Below are 17,743 nucleotides of genomic sequence, written 5' to 3' on the forward strand. Positions count from 1 at the left end.
GAGACAAGGCCCCGCCGTGTCCGCGCGTTTGTAAATGGGGATGACGACGGCCATGGCTTCGGTGGTGGAGTAGGAGCTTTTAGTGAATTTACTTACATTGCTTCTCGCTATGCCATCCTGGCTTCGACGCGAGGAGTGAAGATATAATTGGACGTTGTATGATCTGAGACAAGATGCGAAACCAAGGATTCCTCTCAAAATAGCAGAAAGATTAGGATGAAGTGAAATATCAAACAATAAAGGGAAGAAAGGCAACTATGTAGTTCACGGCAGTTGCGCAGACTATCAAGACTAGACCGCCGTACCGGTAGATCGTAGCTAAGCGGAAGGAAGGCCCCCTGATTGGCCGGTACCGGTAAATAGTACCCAGGGCGGACACAGGAACATCCCACTTGACAGTACGGAGCATACTCAGTCAGAGTTGGTATTCTTTTTCAACTGTCTTGGATTATTTGAAATATATCTGGATATTTAGCTTCACTCACAGGCTTCTCGTCAGAATGTGGTTCGTATCTCCAACCCCTCGCTGTGCCCAAAATTTCCGGCCGACAGAGAAACCAACAATTCCTGGAAATAGACAAATCTGACTATTTTCTATGCAGTAAACACATTCTAAACGCCCAGGTTTCCATTCGATCTCCGTGCTGTACGTCGTCATATACTCGATCCAAATACGTCTAAATCAGTCTCCACGATTCCTTACAAGATATACAAAATACAGGCCGGAAATGGTTCGATTGCGCCGAATGTCACCAGGAGCAGGAAACTCATCCGTTGATTCAATCATTTGATATGGTAAATGCAACAAAGAGGGTCATGCTTAGATTAAGAAATGTAGCTGACATAGGGGTCAGACATTTGCCTGCAAGAAATGCAAAAAATGTTTCCGCAAAGACACATCCGAATTCGAGGAAAGGTAAACAACCATACAAGACAAGCCGGCGAACTGGAACAACGGCTGAAAGGAAATTTGATATCACAGCGACGAATATTGCCCGCACTGTGACAACCATTTCGTTATAGATGCAAAGACCCCTCAAGCTTCGCTACAAGTGGAGGGTGACGATGTCCGTATGGACGCGAGGTGCGTATCAACTTCTCTATTGTTATTCTTCCTTTTTATTAACTACTGACTTATCTTCGCGTAAAGAATGCTCAAAGACGACCGTGTTCGAGGTGATGCGGAACGATCTATATTCAACATTAAAGATGCGGCAGACAGATTGGGATAATTGAGATCCACGAGGCGATAACGACGAAATGAATCTCAATATCCAAATACATACTCTTCGACACGGCGTTTACTTCTCATTTATAGCTATTATCATCGCGATCAGGCGTATTAGCGCATCTACAGCAAACATTGTTCACAAGAATTTCGATGTGCACAACATCAAACCCGTTTATTTGTAATATTTGTCCCTTGCTCTATTACATCTGCAATCCAGATAACTCGTAACTCCTCTAGCTCTCAGAGCCCTCTCCAGTAGTGCCTGCCCGGGTCAAGATGGCTGCTGTTCCGGTTCCCGGTGTCCGTCCAGTCTTCTTCTTGGCTGCTTCTTCCTGTTTCTCGGCTTCGATGCTCTTTACATACGACTCGATTTGTTCGGTAGGAAGCATCTCTATGGGCTTTCCAGGTGCCATTATAGCAATCTCAATGTTCTTTGCGCCGGTCTGCACAACTTCCAATAACGACTTGATGGTGAGTTGGAGGGTGGCTTCACGGTCCATATCATCTTTGTGGTTTCGTTCGAGGAATTCACGGACAGTCTTGCTTGAGCGGCCGATGGCATTTGCTTTCCTATGATAGTCATTTGTGATTAGTACAGACGATTTTATCAGCTCCGACACAGGATGATGTCCTACCATGCAGAGTAAATTCCGGAAGGCTCAGTCTGATACAGACGAGGTGTGCCATCTCCCTTATCAAACCCCACAATCATAGTACTGATGCCAAAGGGACGGACACCACCACTCTGAGTGTATCGTTGTTGTACACCAGCGACATATTTCGTAATGTATTCAATCGTAACGGGGTCTTCGACAGTCAAGCGGTGAGACTGAGCCTCTAGCCGGGCTTTGTCGATCAAGATTCGAGCATCGGCGTTCAGACCGGCAAAGGCAAGGCAGACATGGGTATCAATTAAACCGATCTTCGAGGGCGTGATACGGGTATCTTGGAGTTTCATGGCGGATCGTTTCTCGCAGCCCAACACAACAATATCTTTTCCTTTGACGCCAACGGCACATGTCCCTAGATTTCGTTGGTGGTCAACTTATAGCTCTTTTGTTTGATAGGTTTGGGCAGTTGGTATCTACCTCGTTTGACAGCTTCTAGAGCATATTCCACTTGGAAGACGTGTCCATCGGGACTAGACTAGATTAGATGGTTGTGTTCATTGGCTGTAGAATAATTTGTTTACCTGAAAACTGTAAAGCGATAATCAGCATCTCATGAGTAAACAGATGGGTAAGCTATCGTACCTGAAAGTGCTCTATCGTAACCCGACGCCATATTGATGCTGTATGAAGCCTGCTATTTTATTGAACGTGATAGAACAAGACGTTGAACACACAAGTTTGAATGAAAAATAGGCTTGACTATAGCAGCAACAGAAAGATAGATGATGCTGGGGAAGGTTGTGAGATGGAAGCTGTGATGATGGATGGTACGACAGCACTAGGGAAGGTACCCCAGAGACGCGAAGGCAGCTGCCCTCTAAGCTCCAGTACGGCGGCTGCGCGTCTAGCGCGGTTATTCACCAATCAGACCCAGTAACTCGTTCCGTTACAATTTCCGGTATCTCATCAACATGTTCATTTTCTCATACAGTCTTCCAACTGATTTATCTTGGGTGGCAGAAAGCGTCTGCATGGTGCTGAGAATAAAACTATCGTACGGATACACTTACGTATCCAGCGAGCTGAGAACAGCATTTCCCTATGCCTAGGGAGTACGACAGTCGGGTAATATGTCGATGGAGTGAGTTCTTTGACCAATATTCATCCGTATGGGATACGAAACTTCTCTTTAGAGACAATTTTCTCTAGATGGATAGAAGAGAATACAAATGTTGCGAAACGCTCCATCAAGAATCCATCAATCCCCAATGGGAAGCATACAGCTGATGCGTCCAGTACTGCCCATGATCTTTGACACCCCGATCTAAATGGCAGGCAGGTCTCGACTAGGATAAGGTTCTCGGAGTATCTAGTGCTCTAAATGCACGCGTCTTTGTCCCTCCTTTGAAGGGGGTTGTCGACTCATAGGAGGCGCTCGGTGACCCCGAGGGGAATTGGACCAAACTGAAGGAATATTTCTCCAAAGCCTACAGCAACCCGGTTGTTGCGCGGGATGCCAAAGAAGCATTGGAAATCGAGAGCTGGTCTCAATTGAACGAAGCCAAAGATTCAATCAAAACATCCTTTGGCGATAAGACACACTCTATTCTCAATGTGTGTACGTCTGTCTCTTCTTTTGCTGTCACTACTTCTACTACTGCTGTTTCGGTCTGCCATTATCAGTGCATTCCCATTTCTTCACTTCAAACTTTTGTCGCCTTCTGTGGATGCAAAAAAGAAAGAAAGAAATAGTTCCAATATTGATCGCGTTGTTTATAATGGGTGGATGGCAGTCTGCTTTTTCAGGGATCTAGCCCACAATCAAAACGCATTCTCATTTTCTAGACCGCTTCGAATCAGAAAGCATGTAACTAATCCATGGATCTATTATATAACCTAGTAGTGTGTCCATCTGCAGCACGGATTTATAGGGTTAGACAGGAGAAAACCCTACCATAACCGGGACCTTCCTGCTCAGTTTCGGTGCTCAGACCAAGCTCTCTTGCTCTCTAAGTACGTATTAACGCAGGATATGACTACTTCTATCGTCTCTGTCTATCACATACGACCATAGGGTGTGGAAAGCAGGGCTTCCCGTCCGCTCAGCCGTACTTAAGCCACACGCCGGCTGGTTAGTAATTTGGTGGGTGACCACAAGTGAATCCCAGCTGTTGTATGTTTTTTTTTCTCTCGTATTTGAAATTGTTTTGTTTTTGACATCTTGAGATACAGGTTGAGAGAGTTGATGTTCTTTGGGAGACGCTGGACAGAAGCCGGAGCGGTGCTTTACAGTCTCCACAATCCTTCAGCTTTCCGGAGTTGGTGGAGCAGAACTTGTTCAAAGTAATGGCACCAACGTAGCCATGGATCTCCTTGTAGTTGAGTAGAATCTTCAGGGAGAGAGAGTGGTGGATTCCAACTTGAAGGTTTATGGTACCGAAGGCTTTTCGATGCGAGCGTTAGTTAACTAGGTATCCCGCTTTTAATAAGCACGGCCAATCCGCAAGCCAGTGTGTACGCATTTTCGGATAGGGCAGCGGACCTCCCCCAAGCGGGACTGGAAGAGCAAATAATCTGGAATTATTTGCCATCTTGATCAATTCTTATCAATCAATAACTAATTAGTTTCATTGTTAGTTATTATTTTGTATGTAGAAGATGACTAAGTTACGGAAACAAAGCTTTAGATCAAACCGGATTGCTGCGGCAGTTTCCTACTGGTCCAACTACACACAAAGCGGGGACCCTTTTGTACTTTCAGTCTTTGAAAATTGTTGCTCCAGAAAAAAAAGTTCGTCCACTTGCGTTCTGTCTCGTGTCTTTCCTTACCGTATACGTTACGAGACCGCCATTGCTATTTTCATTGCCGACTATATGCATTCATAAGATTTTGCAAATCAATGGCGATATGTATATGATATCCTTTCTGACCTGATTTGCAACATGCGGCTTTATACAGGGAGCAACTCGCGCACCGTCGCTCCGAGCTTCCGCTGCTGTAACCTCTCGAGCAGGCAACAGGGATCATGATACGATGGCATATCAAGACTTGTCATAGGCATACCGAGGTTTTAGGCAGAGAGCAGTCGTCAATTGTTTCGAGAATGATGCCTTGACAGGCATCGGCTTCTCTACTCGGCACCGGATGCCATACAGTTACTTACTAGTAGCTACCTACTGAGTAGACAATAGACTTTTATACACGACCTAGCGATTTAACCAATTATTTCAAAACGTAGAGACTGTCAAGAGAACTGTCATGGTGAAGGGCCCGGGACCAAGAACTAAATTAATTAATGCCTGGGCCTCAGGGTGGCCGTTGTTGGCTGTGCTCTCTGCTCCACCAGCTCTTGTTCCCCAGTAGCAACGCAACACAGCTTTTTTTTCTATTTTCCCGCCGGCCTTTCAAATACTAACCTAACCTCTCCTGCTCTATCTTACTCCTCCTACTCCTCCTCTTCCTTCCCCCCGTCCTCCTTCTTCCTTCTTTGTATTTATCTCCCACTTCCTCGATCACGACCATTTTCTTCGTCGTGATCGATAATTGCTTCTTGCCTTTATTGTGTTTATTTTTTTGGGCAGGGGCGTTTGTGATTTTTCTTCCATTCTTACATTGACTTCTTCTGCCAATTCCCCTGGCATCTCGCCCCCGAGACATGGCCGCCGTTCCGTCCCCCATCCCGAAGCTGGACCGCTACATTGTTATACACGTTGCGACGACCTGCGACGAACATGGCGTTTACGTAACTAAGGATTCTGCTGAGGTCATTGAGCTTGGATGGATTTTACTCGATACCAAAAATTGTGATGAGGTACGCCCGTCAATTGAATGTTTCTCGATGCTCTCGGATCGATCTTCAACCATTTTTTTTTCTCCCGCTAACCAAAGTCGCTTTGTCCATGCAGTTGCATCGAGAAAGCATCCTTGTGAAACCAGTCAACACTCCAATTACACCGCTATGCAGTAAGTCTTGCGTCTCAATGGTATTGGGTTGGGTTGATGTTAGGCGCCGAAAAAGGATGAGCTGACGAGTCCCGCTTACAACTAGCGAGCCTGACCACCTTGACATGGGAGAACGTGCGCAACGCTGGAAGCTTCCGGGATGCCGTCAATCGCTTTGATGCCTTCGCTCAGGAACATCTTATCTCGAAGAACCTCGAGTTTTCTTTCGTGACCCTCGACTCATGGGACCTACGTGTACAACTGCCTCGGGAAGCCCGCGACAAAGCCGTCGTTCTACCACCATACCTCCAGCACTCCCGGACCTTTGACCTTCGTACCGAATACCAGAGATGGCAAACTCACCACCCGGAATCGTTGCCATTCGGTCCTAGCTCTCTTGCCAATATCTGCGCTGCTCTCGAGGTGGAGCCTGTTCAATCCTCGGCCCCAATCAAGCACAACCTGCCTTTCCACCTGCAGGCTCTTGCCCCAGCATCTCCTCGACGGGCTATGGAGGAAGCCATCACTTTGTCTCGCGTTCTCAAAGGTCTCATCCGCAAGTCTCAGCCTGCTCATGAACATCCCGAAATCCTCACTCGTCCAATGGATGCGAGAGCCGATGTCCGTGCTTTCTTGGCCGAACGCAGCAAGGTGCTCCATATGAGCGGTCTTCCACATGACACCACACAGTCGGAGCTTGAGAGCTGGTTTACCCAGTACGGTGGTCGTCCTATTGCTTTCTGGACATTGCGCACTCCGGATCAGCACAAGCCCACAGGAACTGGCTTTGCCGTCTTTTCATCCCATGAAGAGGTATGTACATATCTCAAAGATATATGTTTCACTTGATTTCCAAAAAAGCCGATCAGAAACTAATGATATCTACAGGCAGCTGAGAGTCTTTGCATGAATGGCCGAGCCCTTAATGAGAAGGCCATCGAGGTATCTCCTTCATCTAGCCGTGTCTTGGACAGGGCCGCCGAGATTCTCACTCCATTCCCACCATCCAAGAACCGCCCTCGCCCCGGTGACTGGACGTGCCCGTCTTGTGGCTTCTCCAACTTCCAGCGCAGAACTGCTTGTTTCCGTTGTTCATTCCCAGCCGTTGGTGCCACCCCTGACCCATACGGATATGGGTACGTTCCTCCATCTATGATGCCCCCCATGAACCCTCACGGAGGCCACGGTGTGGGTCACTCTCGAGTGGGAGGCAATGGTGTTGTTCCATTCCGTGCAGGTGATTGGAAGTGTGGTTCAGAGGGTTGTGGCTATCACAACTTTGCGAAGAACACCAATTGTCTTCGCTGTGGTGCCCCCCGTTCTGGTGCAGCAGTCGTAGCAGACTCTGCTTTCCCCTCGCCAATGGAACCTCCATCTGGATTTGGCATGGGTCCCGGATCAATGGCTGGTACCCCTGCTCCAGCGCCCTTCCCTACCGCTGGCAGCGGCGGTGGCTTTGGTGGGTTCGGGCAACAATTCGGTGGTCCTCCAAGCAACTATGGCTTGCCATCTGGCCTCGGAAACACACCCGGCCCCTACCCGCCAATGGGCCAGATCAATGCAGGTCACTCGGCGGCTTCGTTTGGCAACCCGGCGACTCAGGCCGCCTTCTCTGGTGCTGACCACGGCTCGCACTCGAACGCCCTGAATGGTAACCTCTATACAACTGATGGTGCTAGCGACCCATTTGCTTTCCTATCCACCGGCCTAGGTGGACTTACTGTCAACGATGACAACCATGGCCGTCGAAACGGAGCCGCTGCTAACAAATCACCCGCATAAGCGGAATATTCCGAAATCCATTTCCATCCCTTGACGTTGTCTTTGTTCTTGAATATGCCTTGTTGATCAAATAATTGCAAGTCCGTGTGTCTGGTCTTTTCCCGTTGCCGAATTGCAGGATATGTATCACGCTGTTTGATGCGGAAAATTTAATATGGAAGTTTTGGTTCCGGTGCATTTTGGCAGGATGGAGCTGGCAGGCTGGGTCGCTGATTTTGTGGTCTTGCGTTTTTATTTTTCTACCTTTCTATTCCCGTTTATTTTCTTCACATTTTCTTTCGCGCCATGATTTTGATTATTGGATTTTACAAGAAGGGGGGAGCCAGGGAGTGTATCCATCGAGGGCTTCGATCATATACACATACACACACGCGCGCACACATGCACACACACTTTCGCTCACCCCAAACTCCTATGATGAGGAAGTCATTAGAGCAACCCATATCCTCCAGAGAAAAAAAGAAGAGGGAGAGAGAAGTGGTGGGAGGGGAGCTGGTATATATACAAACTATTTCTTGGGTTGTTTCTTTGGAGGGGGCAAAAATTCAATTTTTTGTGGTTTTTTCATTATTTTTTGAGCGATGCATGGCATGGCATGGCATTGGGTCGGAAAGAAATGGGCTTCTGGGTTTGTAGCTGTTATACTACGTGTCAAATCAAATGCGATAGAGTGGACATACCTTTTTTTTTTTAATTTAGCAAAAAAAATCGTTCTCTTACCTACTCGATTTGATATAGTATTGTACATTCAGACATTGAACCGCGGGAGCCTATATCTATTACGAGGGCTAAGTGAAGGAGCTCTCTATTCCATCGTCACTGTTCCCTACTCGATGTACATCAATTGATGTCTACCTTAAGAGGCGTAGATTGGGGTGGAAAATAAACTCGAACAAATGAAGAACGTATAGAAGTCATATCAATATGCAGGCATCAATCAAACATGTCTTATGAACAAACAATCAAAAACACCGGTCCCAAAAACCAAGTATACCCATGTCCCCAATGTAACTATGTATAACATGACCTTCTCGTTCTCAGCATAACACATAATGAGGCAGTGAAATGGATCTACTCAGGTTCTTCACTATTCCTCTCATTCTTGATGACCGTCGCCCGGCTATCGTCATGATCGTCTTCCTCATCAATCTCCATGATTGTTTCATCAATGGCGACTTCCATCGTGCCAGCGCGCGCTCCGTGAGGCTCAACGGAGGTCTGTCGCGATCCAGGGCCGGTGTTTGTATATGCCGAATCCACGCTACTAGCTCGCGTGTTGCGATTGGTGTCTCTGCTGCTGGTGTTTTGTTGAGAAGCATATGCAAGGGTTTTGAGGATGGTGTTCTTGACTTTGACGATAGCGTTACGACTGGCTGCGTCGGTGGCGGCTTCTTCTAGGGCGTCGTTGAGGAGTTCCTTGACTGTCTCTGCGAGTGCGACGATCTCAGGGTCAATTTCTTCGCGGACACCGCTGCTTCTGTTACTGGAACGGAATGCATCTTCTGTTGATTCGGTGGGTGCACGAGATCCTGCTCGTGATCCGGGTGCGGTTGATGTTGGGACTATAGGAGCTGAGATGTAAACTTTGCTAAGCATAGCCATCAATAGTTTTTTCTCTTCCTTGGAACACTTATTGGGGCCGGCACTAATTCCGAGAATTCGCTCGAGAATGTCATTGACCAGTGCCAAATGTACGTAGCCATGGGCATTTGAACTAGCGGTTCCACCGGCAAGAATATTTTCACCACCGAGTCCCACGACTCTGCGCTCGTCAGTCCATTCAACGAGCATGCCGGTGACTTGCGTCATTAGTGCTTTGATTTCTCGCTCGCCGACGCTCTCATCAATGTCTCCGTCGCTGTCCTCCTCGGCCTCGAGGGAAAAGAACTCCTCCGCGGCGTTCAACACAGCTCGTACCACAGGCACAGCGATTCTGCGCATGCGTTGCGTATTTGCAAGACGTGAATGGCAGAATACCGGGAAAAAGTAAGTCAGTGCTTGTCTGAGAACAGGATTTTCGCGGGTGCGAGGGTGGAAGAATGACACGATCAGTGATTGGAGTAAAGCTTCAATAGAGGACTCGTTCAAATCTTTAATGGCTTGTGGTACGTTAGGTCCGGAAGGTGTGAATATGTTGACAAGAAGCATCTTTGATAGAGCTACAGCTGCAGCCGATTGCACGTCGGCAGGTGATGTCGATTTCAGAGCCTTTGCGAACACCTTGAAAATGTTCCTCTGGAAAGGAGGCGGTGTCACTGTCTCACCGTCCGCTTGTACAACTGGGAGAAGTAGTGCTGGGTGCGCCGTGAGCATATCGGCGAGAATATGAATTGCCGTGACTTGAAGCGCTTCGTGGCCTTTCGTAAAGCAGTGGATAAAAAGGGCCATGTTTTCCTCGGCCAGGGTCTAGATATGCATTAGCTAGGAAACAAGAGAAACGATCTACATGACTTACCTTGTCCAGCAGACAACACAATCCTAAACATTCCAAGCCCCTCTCTCGAATAGGAGCTTCATGACTTCGCACAGCCGGAACCACAAGGTTGTTCAACATCGTAACCAGGTGCATGTTTTGCTGAAGATTACCTTCAACATTTTGAAGCATACATTGAGCGATGTGAAGACATTTCATGTTGATCATGATCTCGCGAAGCACCTTGGCCTTAGCCTTCTCTTTGTCAAATGGTACATCAGCTGGGGTCATGGATCGGTCGCGACTTGCTCGTGAGCTTCCATCGTCACTGAGCTCGGACCTTGCTGACACGAAACTGTCCTCAGTAGCAATTGCGTCGTGAACTTCCGCAACGGCTTCCAGAACAACGCTGCAGAACTCGGATTCGCCGGCAGCTTCAGGACCACACACGTTTCGAAGGACCTCAACATGTAGCTTAGTACATAATTCGGGGAGTTCTGGTATTGCCAGATTCTCCCTGAGCAAGGCAAACATCTTTCGTCGTCCAACCTCATCGGAATAATCCAGCGTCAAGGCTATTTGCAAAAGCTGTTCGACCACAAACTCAAGCTCCATGGTCTCTTCCTCGTTTTCGCCGCTAGCAGAAGCTTGCTTTAGTCTTGCCAGCAGAGCACCCGAGTATTTCCCAAGGAAATATGCGAGAGCAGTAACCTCTGGCATTTTATCGTCTGCGAGGCTGCCGTACTTGGTTTCATTCTCAACGCGACAGAAGTCGTTGAAACTGCGAGCCAAGAATGCCGATTCTGCCGTAAGGCCTTGCCAGAAATCTTCGTCAAACACAATTTCTTCGCGGTAATCGGGACGACCTTCCCAGAAGGCTCGCATCGCTTCATGGGCTACACCACCTTCCATTCCAGAGTTTACCGCATCTATACGCTCCAACAGTTCCAAAAGGGCAGAGGTGTTAGGTGCTGAAATCTGTCCCATGGCGGTTCCTTCGCCGGATGGTTTATTACCAGCGCAGTCCTCAATCCATCTCTCATAGAACAATTTTCCGGCAGCTTTCCGTACATTTTCGTCTCGGTCACGTAAACCCCATCGTAGAAGCTTTTCACGCATAGACAATGACAAGTGACGGAAGTCGCCCAATGTTGGGAGTAGACGGGAATAAAGTGCACGACGAGTAGCAGCGTCCAAATCACGGGCTCTTTCAAGCAGATAGGGGAGTGTCGTCGGAATCAATGGTAAGTTGATCAGCAATGTTTTGCGCACTTCAGCGGTAGCATCGTTCTGTAGGATATCAAGAAGCTTTTCCAATAAAGCTGCGGAGGAGTCCTCAAGTCCACCTTCACTTTCGTCTCCGACGAGACGCGCCAAACCGAGTACGGCCTGGACTCTGACTGTAGCCTCCTTATCTCGAATCCTTTTGAGAAGGCCCGTTCTCACCAAACGGAATACCTCGTCGTCTATAGAGTCCAGCGAATTAACTAGATGCGCAAGCAATTGTGTTGAACGGTATCGGACAATCTTGTCCTTTGATGCTAACAATGGGACTACCATATTTGCAATGGCCATAGTAAGTCGCGTCGTTGGGGTTTCTGGAAACATTTGTGTCTCGTCGACGTCCGTTGGATTAAAGACCTCGCCATCTATCGTTCGTCAGTATGTGTCGATTTTTCAAGTATTCAGACTACTCACCCTTCTCCGAGGCATGATTCAAGAATAGTCCAAGGAAACGAATGACTCGATCTCCGACAGATTCTGTCTTTTTGATGGGCAATATGCGAAGAACGCAACGGGTGACTTCCACATTGAATTCCTGTTCGCCAAAAGTTTCGTCACTGGAAGGGATTTCTCGGTCTTCTTCAATTATTTGGCCATCTTTCGATTTCTTGGGCGGTGTAATGCCGCAGCTTATTTCTTGGACTTTTCGCAACCGCACAACAAGTTTTCTGTGTCCGGTGGTGGAGCGTTGGGAATCTGCAAAAATTGCGCAAACGTCTGCGCGAAGGTGGGACGATGTCGTAGGAAGCGGTGGTTCGGGCGGCACTGCTGCTGAAGGTGTCGCAGAGGATGCTCGCTTGGATGACACGGCGCTCTGTCCAGATGTTTTGCGTGAGCCAGTGGACACTGGGCCGCTCGTTGCGCGAGCGGGCATTTTGACTTTGTGGGTGTGACCCTATGAAAATAAATTTGATTTGCGTTGATTTTGTCGTCAAGTTCAGCCAGAACCTCCGAAATGGCTGCTGTAGTCGCTGGACATCGATTGTTGGAGTTGCGTGGAGCAAACAAAACAAGAAGGGAAGGAGGAGGTTCAGACTTGAGCGGATGTAAACAAAGACTAACCCAAAGTGGCAGTCACGCTGCGATAAGATAAGGGTTAGCCCGCCACACCGCCTTGCTGACTAACCACGTTGATTGGCTGGCCGGCCGGGTCGATGGCGTGATTTCGTGAGTCCCGCGGTTATCCATCCACAGAAGCAAGTATTCCTCTTTTCTTCATGACTTTAGTTTCTTGAGCATCTTCACAATGTTCAAGCACAGCCTGCGCACGTTTGCTACGACGGCTCTACGTAGCGCAGAGGCCTCGACAGCGTATAATACAAAAGTCTCTACAGCCCAGGGATGGGTCAATGGTCTCACAGAAGGTACACTCCACTGAAATTTTAGTCGAAGGGGCATGAGGTTGACAAATTAAAGCAATTGGCAATACGCCACTGATTAGACTAAAACGACTCTCCGAAGAAACAGGGTGCAACGTCCTCGGAAAAGCCGAATTCCAAAACCCTGGTGGCAGTGTCAAGGATCGTGCTGCGTTATACGTCGTCAAAGATGCCGAAGAAAAAGGACTTTTGCGCCCAGGCGGCACTGTGGTAGAAGGCACTGCTGGAAACACTGGTATTGGTCTTGCTCATGTGTGCCGGTCAAAGGGGTACAAACTCGTCATCTATATGCCCAACACGCAATCACAAGGCAAGATCGATTTGTTGCGACTATTAGGCGCCGAAGTGTACCCTGTCCCGGCGGTTGCGTTTGACAACCCACAAAACTACAACCACCAAGCCCGGCGGCATGCGGAGTCTCTTGACAATGCTGTCTGGACCAACCAGTTCGATAATACGGCAAACCGACAGGCCCATATCGAGACCACTGGGCCCGAGATCTGGGCTCAAACTCAGGGTAAAATCGATGCATTTACATGTGCGACAGGAACAGGGGGCACTCTTGCTGGAATTACCCGCTACTTGAAAACGGCCAGCGATGGACATGTCAAGAGCTTTCTTGCCGATCCCCCTGGCAGTGTCTTGCACAGCTACATCCAAAGTGGAGGTAAGCTCGCCGAACGGGCCGGCGGAAGTATAACAGAGGGTATCGGTCAAGGCCGTGTGACGGACAACTTGAAACCAGACATTGATCTGATTGATGATTCATTACACATCAGCGACGAGAAGAGCATTGAAATGGTCTATCGCTGCCTGGACGAAGAGGGGTTGTACCTTGGTGCTAGCTCTGCGTTGAACGTTGCGGCTGCCAAGGAGGTTGCTGAGAAGTTGGGCAAAGGGCATACTGTCGTTACGATTCTGTGCGATGGCGCATATCGTTATGCCGACAGGCTATTCTCCGATAAGTGGTTGACGAGCAAGAATCTTCGTGGTGCTATTCCCAAGCATCTTGAGAAGTATATTGTACTACCATAGATTACATACAACAAGCCAAATGTACAGAATTGAGCTCATATTTTGCATACATCAACTATACAATATTCAGATCTTTCGACATTCCATACCCGTTATAAGCCAATCCTCGCAGGTTCCAGGGGCAGCTTTCCTGCTGAGTGTTTCCTGCAGCGTCAAAAGCTCGACTAAACACAACCTTTCCAGGGCCTTTCTCCATATGCACTGAAGCCTTCCATAACTTCCAGCACCACTTCTCATTTACATTCTCGCCTTCGGGTGCTTCCAATTGAGCATCAACCCACGTCTTCCCTCCATCTCCGGAAACTTGAACCCGAGTAATTGGCCCATCACAACCCTGCGGCAGAGCATACCCCTTTACATCGACCCTACCATCGGCAGATAATCTAATCGTTTCACCATCATCCGGCGACGCAATCACAGAATTGATTGGCATATCCGACAAAGGCGGCACTTTCATCCAATACTCCTTTGCCTTGTCCGAATCGTCAACTTCCGGCGGCAAGACCTTGTAGTCATACTGCTGGTAATAGTTTTGGCAATGTCCGTCTTGGATTGTGACGCGGTCCAGCCATTTCACCCATCTGGCGCCTGCGACGCCAGGGATGACGACACGGACGGGGTAGCCGTGGTTGGGTGTTAAGGGGGTGTCGTTCATCTTTCCATTCACTCATTCAGGATGCAACCCACTTAAAAATAAAAAAAAAAAAGAAGGGAAATGGGACATACCTCCAAAGCAAGAATAACCTCATCCTCCAAACTCATACACCGTTCCAACTCCACACTGCCGCCGTACCACGTATCATCCTGACACGCAGCCTGATGACACCCAAACGCCACAAACTGCTTTCTCTCCTTCGCAGCAGGCTGATCTACACCAGCAGCAATTAACACATCTCTCAATCGTGGCCCCTTCCATTTACAATTCATTACTGCGCCGTCTAGCCAGTCTATCCCCTGTACTTCTTTGAGCAGTGTGCGCATGGTATGTCGACGATTACCGGCGCATTGGAGGGCGCATGTGACCTCATGTTGCGGGAAGTTGGACTTTAGATCGTTTATAGATAGTTTTAGAGGGTTGGTTACTTGTCCGTCGATTGTGATGGTGTGGATTTTAGCATTGATATGAGGGATTTCGCTATGGTTGCGGTCATAAGTTGCATCCCCTTTTGTAATGAAGCTGTCGACATTAGATACGGCGTCGAATATGTGTTATGTTATATGAAAGAGGACTGACCTGGATACAAGTTTCTGTATTGAAGGCTCGCGATTCAAGGGTTCCCCTTTGAAGTACTCGATATGTTCCGATCTAGGCCCCTTCGTGCTGGAGACGGTTGTTTGTTGTCTGGGACATACACTTGCAGTAGTGCTAGCAGCCATGTGTGTTTCCCCGCTTGTGGATTTGTGATTCAGCTATACTCCAAAAGTTACCCCATAAGTTACCCCATAATAGGTTTCTTGATGTACCTTATTTTCTTATTTATGTTTTATAGTCAGGTCCTCTTTACAGGCTCGATGTCGAATAATGTAGAGTCTTGACGTCATTCGCCCCCATCAAAACATCAAACTAGGGCAAATGGTCGTGTACCGTCTTGCCTCTATTGTAGCTCCCATGCTCCATCATCTAACAAACGATCCATTTGTGCCCGGTAGTGGAATATGTCTCAGCAGAAGCCGGTATTATCTGCTTCTTCTTTCGTACCTCATCGCCATGGTCATCTTGGATGTAAACCCGTCCGTGGATCAGTAGGATTAGTCTAAAAAGTCTACTATATCAAACAATAATGTACATATTCCCATATAGATGAGTGGACAGTAGTAAAAGAAGCCCTCAAATAATAAAACAATAGCCGAACCCGTACCAAAAACACCAGCAATGCTTGCTTGTACATATGTACCATGGAAAAACAGACCACATGTTCTTCCCGATTTAACCCCACTGGAACACTCCCAATAATCACACAGAACTTGACACGTAATGGATCGATCAATTCTCCCCCGGCATTCGCATATAAGCCTCAATAGCCGTACTAAACGCCGCAAACCCGACGCACCCCGTCAACGCCGCCTGGGGACCGGCATTCCTCCCCAGAAACGCACCAGTCAGACAACCCGCGACAACGTGATTCGTCAAATCATTCTTTGCGCGCAATCCTTCCACTGAACATTCGGCGGTTGTGTAGATTGCACCGATATAGCCAAAAGTCTTGGCGCTGCTCCAGGCTCGGCTACCCATGTCCTTGAAGCCGTGTTTGAGTTGTTCGCGCCAGGGGAGGTTATAAATTTCTGCGCCTTTGGCGGTGAGGGGGACGTCGTAGGCCATCTATAATTCCAGAGTTAGGCACGGTAACAATAGAGAGAGAGGGAGAAGAGAGAGGGAGGCGGAGGACGTACGGCGCCAGTAAGAAAACCGAAAGCACCACCTAGTGCAAATCCAGCGCCACCAGAGAGGGCTATTTTGAATGGACATGATTCTGCAACTACGTTCATCTGTGAAGTAGAAGCATTTGTTAGTCATGTAACGAGAAAAAGATTGCTTAGGGACAGGCCGTACCATTTTAATCATATTCTGCTCCTGTTCAGACATGCCAGCATTTGGTCCGGCGCCAGCGCCGCCCATTGGCGTAAATCCTGGGAAACTCATATCGTCGATTTATCTATCTATTTATTTCGATCTGATGAAAAGTTGTTGTTTCGTTTCCGAGAGTACGGACGGAAGCGCTCGGAGCAAACGGGGAAAGGTATGGGAGAGGTAGCCAAGAACGCGGAAGCTTGACGCTTCAAATGAAGGTTTGAAACGATGGTAAATATGTCGGTAAACTTATTGCTTTGTATGAATTGGTGATCTGTGGTGGAGTTCTATTGTCGGCGTAATTTTTCATCGTCTTGAGTTGATGCCGCGGAGGTAGAGAAAAGTTTAGAAAAATGTACGGCGGCGTATGGGGACCAATTATGCAGTTTAAACACACCAATTGCGATATAATCATATAAGAAGTGAGATAAAACAGTAACAAATTTTACTATACCAACAAATTCATGAATTATTGTACAGCTGCGTATTCTTGCCAGGGGCGCAAAAGAAAACATTTTTGGTATAACCAATCCTACGAGGCCTTTAATTGCACGAAGCATCTAGCAGGTCACTTGTGGCTTCTGTTCTACTCAGAGTACATTTGCAGATGTACCTAGGCCACTGAGACGATAATGCCATTTTCTGCAGGAACGAGAGATGTTCAGCCTCATTCAACGGAGAGTACTACTTAGTAGTACTTCCCAAAACGGCAAATGGAGTCCCCTTGAAAAGTCATTATTCACCCTCACTACGTAGAAGAGGTGTTAGGGCTTCAGGTACCAGATTCGGCTCCACTTCGGCATCATCGGCATGCCGTGTGTACATCTGCCTGTTGCTCCAACATAGTATTACATCTCTACCTAGGTTAGAACCAGAAATTTCCAGTAAAGGATGAAACGATGAGCAACTTATTTGCATTTATTTGCTTCTAGGGTATGGATGGTTTATGACGATTCTGGCTATTCTTTGTTCGTAGGGAGTCTTGTTACTGGTTATTGTTACTTGGATGGAGAGCTGGACATCAATGTTGAGGAAGTTGCAGTATGATTGATGCGTTTTGAGAAAGGTGTTTCCGGCGTATTGCTTTGGGTAAGTGTGTGCATTTGAAGTTTATGCGGTAACTATACACGAACGACATGACTACAATAGGGAAGGTGTTTAGATTGTAGGAATTGGCAATTGGAACAGTCTAGATTTAACGAACTCTCGAAAAATGAAAGTGGCTCACCATGGAATAGGTATGTTCTATCCATAGTAAATGAGAACTATATTTAAAAGGCACCGTGGAGATGATTCATCGCAATAAATATATATGTACATACCTCGTCTATTTGTACACATCTGATCAAGAATAGACTCAAATAAATGACAAGAAAATGGTATCAACCATAAGACCATTCCAAATCGGCCTAAAGAAGCAAAAAAGAAAAAGAAAAAGATAATCTCGTAAGGTAACAACATAAGGCGGCCTCGTCTCATGATTCATGTTCGCTGTA

At 47.5% G+C, this 17,743-nt stretch overlaps 7 protein-coding genes across 7 annotated transcripts; 3 read left to right on the forward strand and 4 right to left on the reverse strand.

The window, feature by feature from the left end:
* Positions 1-500: 500 nt before the first annotated feature.
* On the forward strand, positions 501-1,232 carry EYB26_004175 (uncharacterized protein; the record flags this gene model as incomplete). Its single annotated transcript, XM_054263469.1, has 6 exons — positions 501-505; positions 603-646; positions 722-795; positions 855-916; positions 983-1,084; positions 1,151-1,232. The coding sequence occupies 6 exons, from the start codon at positions 501-503 to the stop codon at positions 1,230-1,232; spliced, it is 369 nt and encodes a 122-aa protein (XP_054119444.1).
* Positions 1,233-1,464: 232 nt separating this feature from the next.
* On the reverse strand, positions 1,465-2,515 carry EYB26_004176 (uncharacterized protein; the record flags this gene model as incomplete). Its single annotated transcript, XM_054263470.1, has 5 exons — positions 1,465-1,801; positions 1,867-2,254; positions 2,320-2,372; positions 2,424-2,430; positions 2,485-2,515. 5 exons carry the CDS (start codon positions 2,513-2,515, stop codon positions 1,465-1,467), a joined length of 816 nt encoding a protein of 271 aa, XP_054119445.1.
* Positions 2,516-5,498: 2,983 nt separating this feature from the next.
* On the forward strand, positions 5,499-7,567 carry EYB26_004177 (uncharacterized protein; the record flags this gene model as incomplete). The annotated part of the gene is made up of 4 exons (XM_054263471.1): positions 5,499-5,654; positions 5,749-5,806; positions 5,892-6,598; positions 6,674-7,567. 4 exons carry the CDS (start codon positions 5,499-5,501, stop codon positions 7,565-7,567), a joined length of 1,815 nt encoding a protein of 604 aa, XP_054119446.1.
* A 1,071-nt stretch (positions 7,568-8,638) lies between these two features.
* EYB26_004178 (uncharacterized protein) lies at positions 8,639-12,138 on the reverse strand (the record flags this gene model as incomplete). Its single annotated transcript, XM_054263472.1, has 3 exons — positions 8,639-9,973; positions 10,023-11,629; positions 11,679-12,138. 3 exons carry the CDS (start codon positions 12,136-12,138, stop codon positions 8,639-8,641), a joined length of 3,402 nt encoding a protein of 1,133 aa, XP_054119447.1.
* Positions 12,139-12,510: 372 nt separating this feature from the next.
* On the forward strand, positions 12,511-13,678 carry EYB26_004179 (uncharacterized protein; the record flags this gene model as incomplete). The annotated part of the gene is made up of 2 exons (XM_054263473.1): positions 12,511-12,628; positions 12,681-13,678. 2 exons carry the CDS (start codon positions 12,511-12,513, stop codon positions 13,676-13,678), a joined length of 1,116 nt encoding a protein of 371 aa, XP_054119448.1.
* Positions 13,679-13,733: 55 nt separating this feature from the next.
* EYB26_004180 (uncharacterized protein) lies at positions 13,734-15,055 on the reverse strand (the record flags this gene model as incomplete). The annotated part of the gene is made up of 3 exons (XM_054263474.1): positions 13,734-14,333; positions 14,405-14,855; positions 14,913-15,055. The coding sequence occupies 3 exons, from the start codon at positions 15,053-15,055 to the stop codon at positions 13,734-13,736; spliced, it is 1,194 nt and encodes a 397-aa protein (XP_054119449.1).
* A 607-nt stretch (positions 15,056-15,662) lies between these two features.
* On the reverse strand, positions 15,663-16,319 carry EYB26_004181 (uncharacterized protein; the record flags this gene model as incomplete). The annotated part of the gene is made up of 3 exons (XM_054263475.1): positions 15,663-15,998; positions 16,070-16,165; positions 16,230-16,319. 3 exons carry the CDS (start codon positions 16,317-16,319, stop codon positions 15,663-15,665), a joined length of 522 nt encoding a protein of 173 aa, XP_054119450.1.
* Positions 16,320-17,743: the final 1,424 nt, after the last annotated feature.

Source organism: Talaromyces marneffei, chromosome 3 (genome assembly GCF_009556855.1).
Source record: "Talaromyces marneffei chromosome 3, complete sequence".
Lineage (NCBI taxonomy): Eukaryota > Fungi > Ascomycota > Eurotiomycetes > Eurotiales > Trichocomaceae > Talaromyces > Talaromyces marneffei.